Consider the following 17,442-nt stretch of genomic DNA (forward strand, 5'->3'; position numbering starts at 1 on the left):
AGAATACTGGCGCCTTCTGCGATGGCATAAACTAGGAGTGTGTTTTTGTTCACTTCAACTTTTGCGGATGCGTCGACACTGGAGCAGAGAAGGCCGAACCGAACGCAGCAGCCTTCGATAGCAGCGACACGCTCAGACGTTCATGCTATATCTCACGTGCTAATGTAATACGGATCAGGTGAAGAAAATCGAGTTATCTTACACACAAATCTTGTAATATATTTTCGCTTGAAGTGTCCAGCTGCGCCAGGGACTGATGTCGCCAAACATCAATTTTACGCGATAATTAGGCGCACTACACCCATGTTGGGTTCGTTACGTTAAGGATGTCGTCATTTGATAATTGTATTAGATAAGTCTCAACCATCTTCCGGTGCTTGATGGGTCGCTTAAGGTCAGTTGGTTCAACAGCTTTTGTGAAACAAAACCCAAACTGACAGTGATGATTTGAAAGAAGCCTAGACCATAGACACCTGATAGTGCTTGCTTGATGCCAGCCAGTCTTTGCAAAGCTGCACGTAGACATGATGTGTATTTATGAAGACAGTTAATTAACAGGAAGCTGGAATTGATAATCACTCTGCTGCATGTCACATAGCTGTGAATATCAGTCTGCCAGAGATGTAATCAGTATTCACCCAAGGAGCCAAAACAATGATCTTGGGCCAAAACTGTTGCCGTAAGTCAATCGTTAAGGTGTAATTGGTGTCATCTGGGAACACCTATGTTGTTTTATCCATCACACTCAGTTAAACAACCAGGTGATAGTGAGAGGATTTGAAAGAGGCCTAGACCATAGACACCTGAGTTCTTGAAAAGCTGGCCAAGTTTGCAATACATATGAACAACATGGGGATAACATTAGATTTGGAAGATTCGGTTTTTTCTGGTAAAGTTTTATGTGCAGGCATGCAATACATGCGATTTTATCACATATGTTCTCCGTTAGGTTCATTTCATGCATCTTCTTTCCTTGTGATGGCAAGGTAATGCAACTGTGTTCAGATGAGAGCAAATCTTTATTCCATGACGAGCATGTCAAACATGACGCTCTTCATGGCTCGTTTATTAGCGCGCGCCCTAGTTCGCCATATTTCATAACGCGGACTGATAGCAGGAGGGACCGATGCGACCCCTTCCCCATGGTATTTCAAAACTTAGGAAGATAGAGCCTCGCGAAAAGAAAGCCGCGGATTGGTCTCAACTAGATCTCGTAGTTGGTAAACAGGTTTATGATGTCAGATCAAAGATATGTCAAGGGTTAAATTTTCCTGAAAATGAAACCTTTCTCAGTTTTACATGCCCATATGTACAAGACTACGCCCCGCAGTGACACGAAATCCAAACAGACGTCTGCCTTGTTTAGTTCTGAATGAAATGGTGTATAGTGTTATGTGTGTTATGCACGCATTCTAATGTAAGGCTCAGTTGATGTAGCAGGGTCGGCCCGGCGCGTCCGTCGTCCGTCGATCACCGTGTCGTGTTCCTAAAAAGCCTCGCTGCTCAGAAGCCAGGTATGCTAGGGACAGGTTTTTTGGTGTCAGAAGGTGTACAATAAATTCCTCAGAGGCTATTATAATGTGAGTGTCATGGCACAACATGCCGGAAGGGTATACTACGAACACATTGGGAGGCGATCCCCCCAGGGAGAGGGTCTAGCTGTTATTTTATAACGTTATTACCATTCCACTAAATGATATGACTCATGATATGTTAATAAAGCCTCATTAAACTCTATGGACATGACGCTTTTCTGAATTCATTCCAGAATGACATTGTGGGTAAGTGGTACATAAATAAAGACCTGAGATTATTTGTGTTAAAAAACCTTTCGTTTGGTTTCAAGACATTGCCCATACGTAGCCAATACAAATGGTTGCAATTCCAAATATATCATTCTGAAACTATTAAATTGTCTATTTCCTAAGATAATACCGTATTATGTCCAGATGAAGGACTCAGCTACATGTGCCAACATGTTCAACTTTCATCTATCCACTGCCGAGAAACAATGGGCTCAGGCCTCGGATGCGGCATTTTAGTGCGGGTTACCACGACTCTGGTATGGCCAGATCACCAGTGTTGCAGCTGTTACGGTCTTCCCCCTGGTCGGATCGACAAGATGGTAGTGCCCTGGTCCAAAACCGCCACTTCATTGGCCGGACAGTCAGCAGCTTCGTTCCCATGATTGGTGCTGGTATGACCCAGTCCCCAGTGCAGAATCAAGTTATGAATGTGTGCACCAGCCCCTGTATTTGAACAGGAGGATAAGGATCAGGCCAGACGATGCGCCTGTAGCAACCGCACCTGATCTTGGGTCCACGATGGGGCGTATCTCGTGAAAACGCTCGAGGTCCGAGGCCAGTAGACTGTACACAATCTCCAGACCTTCCAAATGACGATCAGCTCGACACGCGACCCGTTAAGGTTTTCGGACGATGTTCTCGGGCATGTCGTGCAATCGCGCCCAGACTTTCGGTATCACCTGGAGAATCCATTGAACTTGCCTTGACGAAAAAACGTGCCTCTAACAGTTCTGACTTTTTTCAAAAGTCACTAAGTTTAAGTTTTTCAAAGCTACTGTCGTTCAGGAACACTGCACGGTGATCCACGGCTAGTTCGGGTGGCAGGTGGTAACCGAAGATTCCGCGGACCGTGTGCGACGTGCCGACACCAGGACATTAACGGATCCCGGCATGATAACCGACGATTCCGCGGACCGTGCGCGACGTACCGACACCAGGACATTAACGAATCCCAGCATCATAAATATGTGTAGAAGCACGCCTGTTTCATTTCATGTCGCTGCGGAGCATCATCTCGTACATAAGGGCAAGTTTTGTTCTGACAGTTCAATTTTCAGGACAATTTGACCTTTGATGTGGCCCAATAGGATCAATTATTGATCTAGTGGCATGCATCGTATTGCCAATTGTGAGGTGTCGATCTCGTGCCCTGCTTTTTCCGTGAGGCCCTATCTTTGTTAGTTTGAAAACTTCAACGGAGACGCATCGACCCCTCTCCCTCCTTCGCATCAGTTCGCGCTAAGAAAAACGGCGAGACAGGGCGAGTCAAACGCCCCGGAGCCCGGCACCAGCGCGTCCCGGCCCTGCGTCGGACTTGCGGCCTCTCCTGCGTCGCCAACGCGGCTGTCCCATTGCCGAGCACCTCCTGTGCCGGACATGCAGCCCCTTCTGTGCTAGAGATCGTGACTCTCCTATGCCAGACATTCTGTCTCTACTGTGCTGGACACGCCGCACCTCCTGTGGCGGACGTGCAGCCCCTCCTGTGCCAGACATGCTGCCTCTTCTGTGCCGGACACGCGGCAACTCCCGTGCAGAAGATGCACCCACTCAATCACTGGACGGCCTCTCCTGTGTCATACACGCCGCCTCTCCCACGTCAGACACGCCACCTGTCCTGTGTCGGACACGCCGCCTCTCCTCGACACACGCCACCTCTTCTGTGTCGGACACGCCGCCTCTCCTACGTCAGACACGCCACTTGTCCTGTGTCGGACACGCCGCCTCTCCTCGACACACGCCGCCTCTTCTGTGTCGGACACGCCGCCTCTCCTGCGTCGGATGCGCTGCCTCTCCTGTGTCGGACACGCCGCCTCTCCTATGCCGAAAACACAGGAGAGTGTTTCCGTCTGGACAGAAACGCTCTCCTAGTGCGGGACGGCTGCTCCTAAGTCGGACGTGCGGCCTGTCATGTTCCGGCACGTGACCGGTCCAGTGCCGGACCCGATGGAGACACGAAGGCAAGTTTGTGCCTTAGTGTACTTGTGTTACACACATATACTCGAAATTCCATAGCTTATGTTGCTTGGCATTTACACGCATAACTTTCACTTGAGCCGTCATAGTCTGCGGAAAATAACTGAACTCTCAGAGGCAAAAGCATGCGGTCATCTGGCAAAATGTTTTCCGATTGTCCTCGTGAACTCACTGGCACTTACTTTCATATCAGCATGGTTGATACTGCAATTTAGTGCAAATGGAGCACAGTTAGTAGTGGTATGAAAAGCGCAGCACATCTGTACGTTGAAGGCGTTCCCGCGCGTTTTGATCGTCGACCGTTAAACGTAATATTCCATGCTGTTCCGCTGGACTTACCTTGATTGAAAACAATTTCAACGAGTGCTACGGGCAGATTAGTTTAGGCGTCTTCTTAGAGCTAAGACGCTTGTCGAGCGAAGCCATAAACCGGGACTGGCCTAAATTTAGCGTCAGATGTGGTGTGAGTGCCCGATTTGACATTGCACGGAGGCCACTCAGATATATGGTCAAATCATGGCTCACGCCTAAAATATGTCGCTCCCAAAACCGGTTCGTACCAGTACTGCACGGCACCAAAACCGGCGGCTATAACAAGACGCGTCATCGATTTCAGATCACGTCGTTTGTTAATCGCCGTCACTCTCCTGAATGCCTGTGCTGCAGCCATTCGCCCATCGCTGACCCTCACGGCAGCGTCGATGACCCATTCACACCGGCATCTGTGTGCATACCGTTGAATGTATAAGTCGGGGGAAGTTAGTGAGAAGTTAATAGGTAAGTTAGCGAGAAACCTTAAAACGAAAGAAAATTAGACATCACACCGAGCGTTTTGGCTCGCCGGGACACATCCAGAGATGCTATGAGTTGGCAAAATTGCCGCTATTTACCTGATTAAGAGTTAAAGTAACCCAAGCGGCAAGACGTCATAAAGCGCAAAAAAGCCTGAGTCACCCACGTGTCCTGCCAACCAATCTTGACTGAATTGCTTGGCTAAGCTGATTATTAAACATCTGACTTCTCAGCACTGTTTGGTTTCATATCCTGTTGGATGTTAGTGCAGTGTGTGGCATAATGTATCCTAAAATCCAGATTAAGATATCGCTGGTTTTTGTCAGGAGCAAGACCCTAGCAGCACTTGCTGCTGTGCTCCGATCCCGCTGACCTTCGCTGTTTGCCTAGAGCTTGCTGAGAGACAAGGACGGCGCATGCTACGGCGTTATCGCGCATGCTCAACCTTCGGACTGCTTATGGTCTTCAAGCTGACTATGACTTCCAGCTCTAGACACATGACATGACAGCTGTTATGATAGGTTCAGCCTGGGAAAGCCAATGCGTGTTTTTACGTTCCTGGGACTGACCGCCCTACAGTTCGGTTCTTTGCACTAAGAATTGGGGATTACCGTCACACGAAGAGAGTCTGTGTTTAACGCCATAGGAGAGAAATCAGGGCCATGACATGTTGAAACATTGAAATCAAGTGACAACAGCCTCAGACTTGTATATATCAGACTTGTAAATATATATATATATATATTTATTTATTTATTTATGTATGTATATATATATATATATATGCCTTTATATATATATATCTATATCTATATCTATATCTATATCTATATCTATATCTATATATATCTATATATATATGTATATATATATATATATATATATATATATATATATATATATATAGCGACCGAACTGCGTGGTCAAGCCCTGACACGATGTTTGTAATACAGGCATTTCGGTCAAATATTGCATTGCAAGACACACGGTCAACGTCTGGAGAAAGCCAAAGCAAATGGAGAAAAATGTCAGTGATAAATACGCGGCCCGCTTACATTTCTAACGAAGTAGCGGATACCCAAAATGAATACTCGAGCCTATTGACACGGATTTCGGGAGAGCTGCTCTTAATGATAGACTACATTGGACTAAACTGACTAGGTTGGACTCGTCCAATAAGTTGGCCTGCTCCCTAAAAAACACTATTTATCTGTTAGCATGTGGCGCTTACGTTCTGAAGACGCATTATGTTGTACAACTAGTGCGGCAAAGGGCCTGTTACCAAGACCCAGCGCCACGGGCTGCCATATGCCCACACAAATGTTTGTTTAATGTTTTGGGATAGTGTCATATATTGAAAGTTGATCCTCGCGCTGATTCGCCGTTTGTCAACGCAAATTAATGGGGGGGGGGGATGATGCAGCCCTCCTTGCCGTTTCCAAACTAAGTAAAATACGGCTTAGCGAAAAACACCAATGAATTGGTGTGGAGGGGGGGGGATGGATTCCTGGGGTGGGGTGTGCGTGCGCTGCTCCGCTGCCGGGCCGCCGGTGGATGTTTGTGCGCCGCCGGCTGCTGCTGTCGCGCCTCCCCATAAGAACGAATTTACACTGACGGGCCCAATGGTCAGCATACGAGCCAGATGATGTTAGCGCACGACCTGGCACATTGTGACTCCAGTTCGTCCAAAGCCAACACACACCCATGTGAACCACAGAGCTAGGATGAAGCGGATGACCGGGGCATTGGCGGGATGGTCAGGCACCATGAACGGCTGTCTCACCGTGCATGGCTGTGCGCCCTTAACCATAGTGCCCCACCTCCACTTTTCAGCTGACCGTAGTATTTAAACGGGGCAAAAGAGAAGCCAGATGCTCTGACAGTATACCCAATTTGGCAGGGATTCCACGCAATCGACGAATTGTATTGGCAAGGGCCCGCTGAATAACAACGTTGGGAGCCCCTCGGCCTGAGCCAATTCACACACTTCATGTATTCGGCACCCCACCACACTATCCAAAGCATAGACATCCGCTGGTACCACTCACCCCACCCATTCTTGGCTCGCACACAGCTGACAGCGCCCCCCCCCCCCCCCCGTTTTATACAGAGTCTTAGCATTATAATTGGCCCGTCTGTGCGAATCCTTGTTGACCTAAGTAAACTTTTATTGACGGGTTTCAAACACCCAGTGAAACCACGTGCATGCGCTATTTAAAACACATCAAGTTACTTTATCAGCCTGGCACTGATGCAGATACGGGCCGGCATCAGCTGTCCGAAGCCTGGCACTGATGCAGATACGGGCCGGCATCAGCTGTCCGAAGCTGGACGACGACTGGCCCCCTCGGCTGTCAGAAGCTGGACGACGACTGGCCCCCTCGGCTGTCAGAAGCTGGACGACGACTGGCCCCCTCGGCTATCAGAAGCTGGACGACGACTGGCCCCCTCGGCTGCCCTCCAGGCTCCCTATTCGGACGACGCTCCCCACGTCTCGTCCACGCTTGGGCGGCCCACCATTCCTTTGGCCACGTCCACTGTTCGCAGCTTTCCGCTGCCTCGTACGCGCCTTGAGCAGCGCTTCGTCCAGCACGGAGAAGCCGCCTCCGGCGCTTCTGCGCCATTGCCTCCCGCCTGCCGGAGTGAGATTTGCAAGGCGCTGCTCTACGGCGCGTCACTTAGAGGTCTCGGGGTAGACAGCGCTCCGCTGGGATGGTGCAGCCCCTCTGCAGACAGCGAGCGCCCGGCGTGACCTGCGTTCGCGTGCTTCGGTGTCCGCGCTGGCGCGCTCCGGAGACTCGGCCTGACGATCCTGTCCGTCCTCTCGGTTCCTTGTCGCTCATGACCGTCAGCGTCGGCAGTGGGACCTTTATCTCTCCCGAACATCCCGCCATCAAGAGCCCATAAGGCCTGGCGTACACCACGTCGGGAGAGAATAGGCTGTGTTCTGTTCTCTACCAAGGTATTCTAAACAACGGATAGGCCCAGTAACAGCCGTGCGTAATCCTGCACCCCGGACAGTCCCAATTGGTCCTTGGCCACGAATGACTTTTGCCTCTTTATGCCGTCGCGCCTGAAGTCGAGTGAGAGACAGCGAAACGAGCTGACAGTCTTTTAGCTGAAAAGAGAGAGCAAGACTGCGTGTTCGGGTCGTGCTACCCAAAAACATACATCTGTGTAAAATCAGGACCGTGGTCGTCTGGCTCCTCAACCCCGCCGTAGTCAGCTCGTGCCGCTCGAGCGCGTTCCATGTCTATCATCCTTCGGTTATGGTTCATACATGATTCGATCTTCGAGAAAGGACGGCATATTGCGCATCGGACGAAAGCCTGACTGTTCGGCGGGAGCTGGCCCCGTCGATTCCAAAGCAAGTGCTCCGCTTGAACAAGACAATCAAAACTAAAAAACAAAACAAACAGAAAACCAAAATGCACGCGCACGCGTGGGCGCGGGCGCGTTGAATGGAGTGCGGCAAGGGTCCGGCCGCCCCGAGCAATTAAAAAGAACCAAGGGAACAAAACGAACGTCCAGCTAGCCCACAGCCTAGCGCCATAGCCAAAGGAGACCTTCGGGAATATGCAGGTGTGGCCCGTAAATCGCGCCAGGCCGCGACACGGGACCGGCGAGGGCCGCATGACGAGCCGCTGCGTCTCCACATGGCCACCTTCAACGACAAAATCAAAATATACTCGGCGCCGGCTAACGAGCGTGCCGCCGCGCTGAAGCGCGCGTCACCGGTCTGTAACACCATGCCCACCCACGTCGGGCGCGAGTGCCCCCCACGGTCTGGGCAGATCAATTCCAGCCTCACTTCTATGCTAAACTATTAAAACACTGACCGTCACCTATGTTTACAAAACTCCCTCTCATATCTTGACACACCAGTTCGTCGCTTCACGCGCGCCCAGCACCGAACCACGTGACACATCCCTCCCACACGCCGTTAATTATGGGAGTACACACGAGACATATCCCCTAACCGGGGCGACCATGTGGCCAGTACGAGACACATCACCTAACCGGGGCGACCATGTGGCCAGTACGAGACACATTCCCTAACCGGGGTGACCATGTGGCCAGTACGAGACACATTCCCTAACCGGGGCGACCATGTGGCCAGTACGAGACATATCCCCTAACCGGGGCGACCATGTGGCCAGTACGAGACATATTCCCTAACCGGGGCGACCATGTGGCCAGTACGAGACACATTCCCTAATCGGGGCGACCATGTGGCCAGTACGAGACATATCCCCTAACCGGGGCGACCATGTGGCCAGTACGAGACACATCCCCTAACCGGGGTGACCATGTGGCCAGTACGAGACACATTCCCTAACCGGGGCGACCATGTGGCCAGTACGAGACACATTCCCTAACCGGGGTGACCATGTGGCCAGTACGAGACACATTCCCTAACCGGGGCGACCATGTGGCCAGTACGAGACACATTCCCTAACCGGGGTGACCATGTGGCCAGTACGAGACATATCCCCTAACCGGGGCGACCATGTGGCCAGTACGAGACACATCCCCTAACCGGGGCGACCATGTGGCCAGTACGAGACACATTCCCTAACCGGGGCGACCATGTGGCCAGTACGAGACACATCCCCTAACCGGGGCGACCATGTGGCCAGTACGAGACACATTCCCTAACCGGGGCGACCATGTGGCCAGTGACCCTCCCCCTTTCGAAGAGGGACTTGAAAATCACGGTTTTAATGTGGACGTCCTGGTACCAGAAAGTTTGGAAGAATATTTGGAGCATGCCGGAAGATTTGCTGTACCAAATGGTTGATCCATTTAGCCCGAGCCGCGAGGCATGTGACATGTTCCTTTCCATAATGTTCAGCGTCAAGCCCATGTTGCCGCTCCTCCTCCATCCACTTATCTTGAACGTTAGAGTCATTCAGCAATTTTAAGCGCTATGTTCGTGATCAGTGCTCAGAAATTGGTCATAGCTGTTTACGTTGATCAACTGAAACATGACCAAGGCGTTGACCATGAAGTGTTGAACAATACTGGACAGCACATGACCAATGTGTTGTCCAGTGTTGTCCAACCAATGTACAAGACGAAAATGTGATAGTTCCCAAAGATACCATTGAAATTAAATAAGCTGGTTGTGCATAAACGCATCTTTGTACTGCACCGCAACAACATATTCCAACCATATAATCTGGTTTGCTAACGTCTGATTCGCGATTGTCTTACACGCGATGGGATGTGATAGGAATGACCCTTGTAGTCAGCGCGGGATAAAACCCGAACAAACAACAATAAAAACAATGACATGAATTAGTGAAGACAGCTTGTGCATGACCCTTAAGCCATACGTTTTCCCGAAAAATCGGTGATAGTAACGCATTTAGTACCACCACCGAGCGATTCTGTGTCCGTCAACTTGAACCGAGATCAATCTGCTGAGGACAATTGAGGGCCGCATGGCTAAAAACAATGTGAGCTAGTTGGCCATGGAAGCTGAACGGTAAGGAGTAGGCCATGGTGAGCTGCTGACGCCGTGCGTAGGCCGTGGTGAGTTGTTGACTGGCCTGAACAGCTGGCTGGTTAACGACTGATCCTAACAAGATGGATGGTTTACTGAGTGATTCCGCCAGCTAGTTGGTTTACTGACTGACCCCGGGAGCTGGATGGTGACCTGACTGGTTTACTGGCTGGTTTACTGATTGATCCCGGCAGCTGGCTGGTTTATTGGCTGACCCTGGGAGCTGGATGGTGACCTGACTGACCTTGCACGTCGACGCAGCCCATCTGGCTGCGCATCGGTTTGGTGTTGAGCTGGCACATGTAGCAGCCGTGGTCGGACTTCTTCAGCTGCCGTATGTGGATGCTCCAGGTGTGCTGCAGGTCGTGGCTGATGCTGATGCGCGGGTTGTTGGTCACCACCAGGTCGTACACGGTAAGGATGGTGCGTGTGTCCGACTTCATCCAGCCCACCTGCCGCCGCACGAGCCGGCCATGAGGGCAGTCAGTGCCGGGACAAAGCGGACACGGACAGTCAATGTAGGGACAGAGCGGACACTGACAGTCAATGTAGGGGCAGAGCGGACGCGGACAGTCTATGTAGGGACAGAGCGGACACTGACAGTCAATGTAGAGGCAGAGCGGACGCGGACAGTTAATGTAGGGGCGGAGCGGACACGGAAGTCAATGTAGAGGCAGAGCGGACACGGTAGTCAATGTCGGGGCAGAGCGGACACGAGTAGTCAGTTCCAGGGTTGATCGGGCACGGGCAGTCCGTACCGCGGCAGGGCGGACACGGGTAGTCAATGTCGGGGTAGAGCGGACACGGGTAGTCAGTTCCGGGTTGATCAGGCACGGGCAGTCTGTACCGCGGCAGGGCGGACCAGGGCAGTCAGCACAGGGGTAAGGCGGACACGGGTAGTCGGTTGCAGGGCAGAGCGGGCACGACCAATCTGTACCGGGGTAGACAACATATTCTTGTGAAATTTCAGGCAAGATGGCTCTGTAGGTCTGGTAAAGCTAGATGGCACAACGATATACAAAATATGAAAATTATTCAGCATACCACACTTGGAACAACCTTTGCCTATGAGCTCGCTTTCTTGCTGCCTGCAAAGGCGTTGCCGCCCGTGAGTCATCACCATCACGTCAGCTGCCAATTACCGTTAACTGGAGTTCAGCAGCCACACAGCTTAAGAACGCATATACCTCGGCCTAACGCAGCCAAATATACCCTGAACGCTACAGTGTGACCATAGACAACACGCATTGCAGTTGCAGACTTATCACAATAGCCCTCTCCCGGGATAGGGGATCGGTGCAACCAGAATGCGAATGCAACCAATGCAACTAATGTATTTTGTGTGCATCCCGAACCATCTGGAGGAGCATAACAAGATTTGGAAAACCTGGGTAGAAACCTCCGTGCGCCTGTTCTGAGTGTCAATTACATATTAGGCCATACTGTCCATGCATGGTTTCGATTGCAATGGTATGCGCACTGAAAAGTGGAAAGCCGGCTGCTCTGCGAGGTATTTCGACACAGACATGTGCTAGGATCCTGATAACACATCTTAAATCTGCAAGAATCCTGTAATTAAAGTTTCAAAAGATCCAGGGTGCTGGAAGATAGCCCTGAGATGGTAAAGCTCCCGTGCAATGTAACGCATGCTAATTATTAAGGGAGATTTAGATGACATTGCGATAATTGCAAAAGTGATATTCGTTACAAAAAGGGTATTCTTAATGAATTTTCGGTCACGAGCTTTGCCCACGGAATCAAAAAGTCAAAATATAGAGCGGACATCGTGTGCTAGCCAGTTCCGACAACGCTTTTCCCAGCATACACGTGATCAAATGGCGCCCATTTTTCACACTAACCGAACAAAACACTGTAAATCACACGCAACAAATTGCACTAGCCTTGCATAGATAAAACCAAATAACTCTACACGATGAAATGTCTCTGTTAAGTAGGGGATTGTTTCAGGTAGAGCATTTTGATAATTTCCCTTATTCGGCGATGGGGGATCTTGTTTTTTTTTTTGCATAATTTAAGCAGACATGGGATACTTATTGTGCCGCATCTCATCATCGGTGTACAGAAAAAAACGTCATCACCAATTACGGGCTCAGGAGATTTTTTGCGCCTAGGACATTGTCGTTAAACGGTAGCCGACTGTGTCTTTTTGATTCACCAATATACGATACACTTTCGCCACTACCCTCGTCTTAAACACGTCATCCAATACACAGCACCAGACGTTAAAAAATTATCTTTCAAACCCGACATGCATGTATTACCAAATATTTACCGGATGGGCATACCGGTTGCGAGAAAGCCGACTAAACTATATTGCGTTTAAAAGCATTCTGGTTTTGTCAAGCTATACGAAAATTTAAAACTGATTGTGGCAGCCGATCTTATCTTTACACACAAAGTTTCATCCATATGAGGTAACGTAAGAAAGCCGACCAGGTCTCGATCTCGGTCGTGCTCATGGTGTTCCTGCTGATGTTGAGGTCAATGTTTTTACGGTGATGATGATGATCCCGCTGCTGTTGCTTTTCACGGCGTCGTTGATCCAGTCGATGTTGCATGCTTTCTCGAGAAGCCACACGACACCGACCCCTGATTCGTGATCCAGAAGTCAAATCATGGTCAACATCTTGATTTATTGTAGTCTGTTCGGTCAAAGTAAAGGAAGCGTGAGCCATTTGACCATGTGTGTGCTGGGGTAAAAACGATGTCAGCGCTGGCTAGCATTTAATGTCCGCTCTATACTTGAACTTTTCGATTCTGTGACCAACGTCTGTGACCGAAACACTATTGAATATACAACTCACTTACAGGGGGTGTTCAACATTTGTATCGAGCTTTGAACTGAACTAGCCATCGCGAATATCCATTTGTCCACTTCACAGCTTTCCCCTTCTAAAGAACTAAACCTCTCAAGTTTCTGAGCTATACGCCCGAGAAGACGTGCGGGCTTTTTCGGGGAGACTATTTTAAGGTCACCCGAGCATCCATAACGCCACATTAATGTCATTCAAATCCTGTCAGTCAATTAGCCATGCGACGATCAAGGCCAATAAAAATATAGCCGTAGAGTCGTTCATAGCTGGCGCTCGTGAGCGCGATTTTCAGACATTGTCTATTGGCTCTTAACCGACGCTGTGCAAAGTACGATGACGTAATCAAACAATGATGTATTGAGGAGCATGTCTACTGAACAGAGAAACTGCACTGTCTAAAACATTCCTTTCCACTTGAAAGTATGCCGGTGTTTGTAAGGGAGCTTATTTCATCATATCTGATGCTTGATTCAATATCTTAAAATGTGAAGCGTAACTGTCCCTGTCCCTGTAACAAATATTAAGTACCTTATTATCGTAAGGAGGTCATGTTAATTTCCTTCCACTAATTTCCTAGAACTGAAATATATTCAAACACATTTCCAGACAAGATCAAGATCCAGGATATCCACGGGCAGAGCATGAAAAGAGATCCCTGATGCCAGATAGTCTGTTAGCACTGTAAAATGATTGTTGGACACTTCGAAAATCTTACCTCCAGGACTCAAGGATCTGATGTCAGGATCCATTCCCGTATTCTTTTGTTCAAACACAATTTCTTCGTGTGACGCATTTAATCGGTCTAAGCCCATAAGCCTTTTGCCAGATTATCGGTTACTCGAATACCAGATATGAACACTGTGCCTTTGTGGGGTATCAAGTACCATACCTTTCGTTGCATGCATTTTTGGAAGCACTTGGTTGTCAAAGCAAATTAAATATACCGTACGCTGTGGGCTGCAGTCTCAAACTAAAATAAATTCAAAAGCAAGCCGCAAAGTTTGCTACCGGCAGACGTGGCCTCTTCAGGTCAGTTTGAAAACTGGTAGTTTATGGTGACACATAGAGTGTAACTCAAAGCTTAACAAAAATCAAAACCGTGGGACGTCTATGGGGGCAAAACGGGACAATCTGTCCTGTCCGCATATCGACATATCTCGTGAGTCACTGTGCAGTTACACTGAACACTCGTCCCACATGTTTCGACCCAGACATTGGCGCATGATCCTCACTGTGGACCCTCAGACACTGCCGGTACAATGTTGGCGTATGCTTGTTCTCATAACGTTCCACGTTCCGGAATCGTATTAGGTTTTGGACTATGTAATATGGTCCCCCCCCAAAAAAAAAAACTTTAAAGTCACCTGCAGAGGCTATGTCTGTCAAATATAGTGAGCTTTACGGCTTAGTTTTTTTCCATTTCTATGAGTTTAAGACTGTGTTGATCAGTGTACGGTATTTATCAAAAGATATGAACAGTCTCCAAAGGATCTGCTGTCGATAAAACAAACTCAAAAGCCATAACTTAACACACCTGTATTTGGCGAGCCATCATCACGGCTATGGGTATAAACTCCAGTATTGAATAGGCTCAACAGTGCTCAGTCAGTAAAAGCTCGATAGCTTAATACTGATCAGCTTTACATTGCACACAAGGATGCATGTTGCCTTGACATGTTTGGGTGCAGCGAGGAATTGATAGCTGATCTTTCCAGACCGTTTCCGATGGATGTTGCCTCGATGTGTTCGAGAGCAGTGGAGAATCGATAGCTGATCTTTCCAGACCGTGTCCGATGGATGTTGCCTCGACGTGTTCGGGAGCAGTGGGGAATCGATAGCTGACCTTTCCAGACCGTCTCCGACGGATGTTGCCTCGATGTGTTCGGGAGCAGTGGGGAATTGATAGCTGATATTTCCAGACCGTTTTCGGTCGCGGACAATTAAAGAATAATGCTATTTCCCACATACTGCTGACTGCTGTGCTTGGTAATGGAATGCACGCTTTACATTCAGTGTACATATACATGTACCTGCTGATTTTCAGATGCGTGTTAAAAAAACTGAGTCCTACGATGTTTAGCATTCACCGTCAGCACTTCACTCATTACGAAAAACCGACGTTGTATTCTCGACGGTGTGCTCACTTGAATGCTGAAGCGATGTCAAATTGCGTTCCAATTTCCCATTGTCGTAAAGTCTTGCGCTTCAAATTGAAAGCGGGCTTTACATCTGTAGCCGCCCGAAATCGCCTTCGAGGTCAAGAATCCAATACCCGTGCTCGGCCATTCGGGTCGGGAAAAGAATTAGACTGCACCCCTGACAGGCGTCGGCTGGATTCGACCAGCAGGATGCGTCTGACGGCTGCTAGTCGGTGCAAGAGGCCGCCGGCACCACGGACTGCTGCGCCAGCAGGGCCGCCGATCGCCACGAGACAGACAATTAGAATGCACCAGCCATCGCCTCAAACGTGAAGAAGGAACGCCCCAGTGGAGACCAGTTCATGGGACCAACCTGGAACGGACCAAGCGCCATTCGGCGGCCAGAAGGCGCAAAGCATTCGCTAGTTTAAACTGCATTAGTTATTACGAAAATATTTGCAGTGGCCTCATGAGCAGAGGGGGTAGAACTGAGCCGTCCGGCCGCTCTCATCAGCCTCTCGGGTCCGTGGGAAGAGGGGGTGGGGGTGTCTTGATGGTATTTTTGGACGGGACGAACTCGAATCCCGATTGCATTACGACGCCTAGGCGCTAATGTGGCGAACGCAGTCGTGGACGCTCCTGAAAAGGGGCGTGACGACGTGCCTCGCGTTCATTAAAAAACAATATATGAGGTCGAACCAAACATCTGGTTGCATGAGTAGTGCGACTTTAATACAGTTGTGTGCCTTTGGGGTTTGATGATGCACTCAGATGTTCAGGCTACATGGTGTCGCCTGCTTCTCATCCTGGCAAGACAAGCAGACACCGTGGGGAATCGAACCCATGCTTCTGTTCCCCAGACGCGCAGCTTAACCGCTACAATGTGGGCGCCAGCTAGACCGAGTTAACTCGGCAGTTAGCTCAGACCAGTCAAATGGGAGCATTCCGATCTGGTTAGGGTGTTTTCTGAACATACAGACTTCGGACTAGTCAGACGGCCCCTGATCAGTCCCTCCGGACCCTTCACAGATGACAGCCGCGTGTTCTCCCTCAGCGGTCCTAGAACTACAACCGAAAGGGGAAGCGAGAGGGGAATATGTCGGCACAACTTTTAGGGTGAATTTTCCCATGGAAGGAGCCCGTTCTGTCCGTTCATTTGTAGAATATGATCCCGACGGAGCCTCACAAGATTTGTTTTGACGTCTCAGAGACCCTCTTCATAGCTTCCTCGTACATCACATGTTGCCGCATCAATATTAGAGTACTTTTCTAACCGTAAGAATCCTCCCATACTGATATTCCTTAAAAGAGAGTACGCAAATTTCACGTTCATATCTTGATCGTACATGACGTGCTGTCGCACCAAAATAAGAGTACTTTTACCAGAGCAAAACTCCTCCTATACTAATATTTCGTAAAAGATGATACACAAATCTCATGCAGGCTGACGTTAATGCCGTTTCCTTCGTGGCCGTAAGTTGCATAATTCTCAAAATTTTATCAGGGGCCTCTGAGGCTCTCTCCTCGGAGGACGAATGAGAAAACGTCCCTAGGATTAGGTTAAGGGCACCCCTTGAAGGGAACGTTTCGACTTAATACAGTGGTTGGATATCTACTCCAGGTCATATAATTTCTAACGTTTAAAACACAAAATCTGCTGGGCTTGAAAGCAATTACCACGGGGATATTGAAATGAGCCGTCACGCATCTCTATAGGGTTTTGACACAGATAGACGTTTGCATGATCATTTCCGGCATTTTACAGCCACGTACTTGTATCAAATCATGATTTCCCCAGATCAAACAACAAGACTTTCTTCAATATGCCAAGCGCATTTGTAACAGCTATTCTGAACAGGATCAGATAAGCGGATGATAGACCCAAATCAGTGTTCTACGCAGTAATAGCATTCGGGTAATAAATCAAACGGCAGAATTGAACCCTTGGTATCTCACTGGGGCCGGAACAATTCATAACAATGGAAACTGAAAGTTTCTCCGCGACTGGTGAAAAATTGGCACTGTTGTGGCCCCTAAAAAGCATGTTTTGGTTCGGTAGGTGTCCAGCATAACAGTGCATGTGACATCACCTTTCATTCAGTCCTTGCCTGTTGGTGCTACCTGGACAGCTATATTGCTTCACTCACGCACGATGTGCGCAAATCGTGATTTCCTTGAGAGCCTCGCCTTTACCCTTTGGGAGGAGATTCCTCCCACAACTACGGCAGGGAAGTCTGGCGTGGGAAGACTGCACCGCCACCGAGCAGGTTATTCAAAAGGTGGCTGGGAACGGACGTTAGTGGTCGAAGAGTTACGGCGTGTGCAGTCTGATGTATTGGGACTGAATCTATTTTAAGTAGGTGTGCTATTTCCAGCCCGTTTTAGCTGAG

General features: G+C 49.2%; 1 protein-coding gene across 1 annotated transcript in view; it reads right to left on the reverse strand.

Annotated features, from left to right (window-relative positions):
- LOC119094208 (lachesin-like) overlaps positions 1-17,442 on the reverse strand; it is a 54,849-nt gene that overhangs the window by 12,944 nt on the left and 24,463 nt on the right. Inside the window, exon 3 of the mRNA XM_037217284.1 lies at positions 10,325-10,532. Coding sequence (XP_037073179.1) covers positions 10,325-10,532 — 208 coding nt within the window. The remainder of the gene's footprint in view (positions 1-10,324; positions 10,533-17,442) is intronic.

Source organism: Pollicipes pollicipes, unplaced genomic scaffold, assembly GCF_011947565.3.
Source record: "Pollicipes pollicipes isolate AB1234 unplaced genomic scaffold, Ppol_2.1 Scaffold_4002;HRSCAF=4701_pilon_pilon_pilon, whole genome shotgun sequence".
Classification (NCBI taxonomy): Eukaryota; Metazoa; Arthropoda; class Thecostraca; order Pollicipedomorpha; family Pollicipedidae; genus Pollicipes; species Pollicipes pollicipes.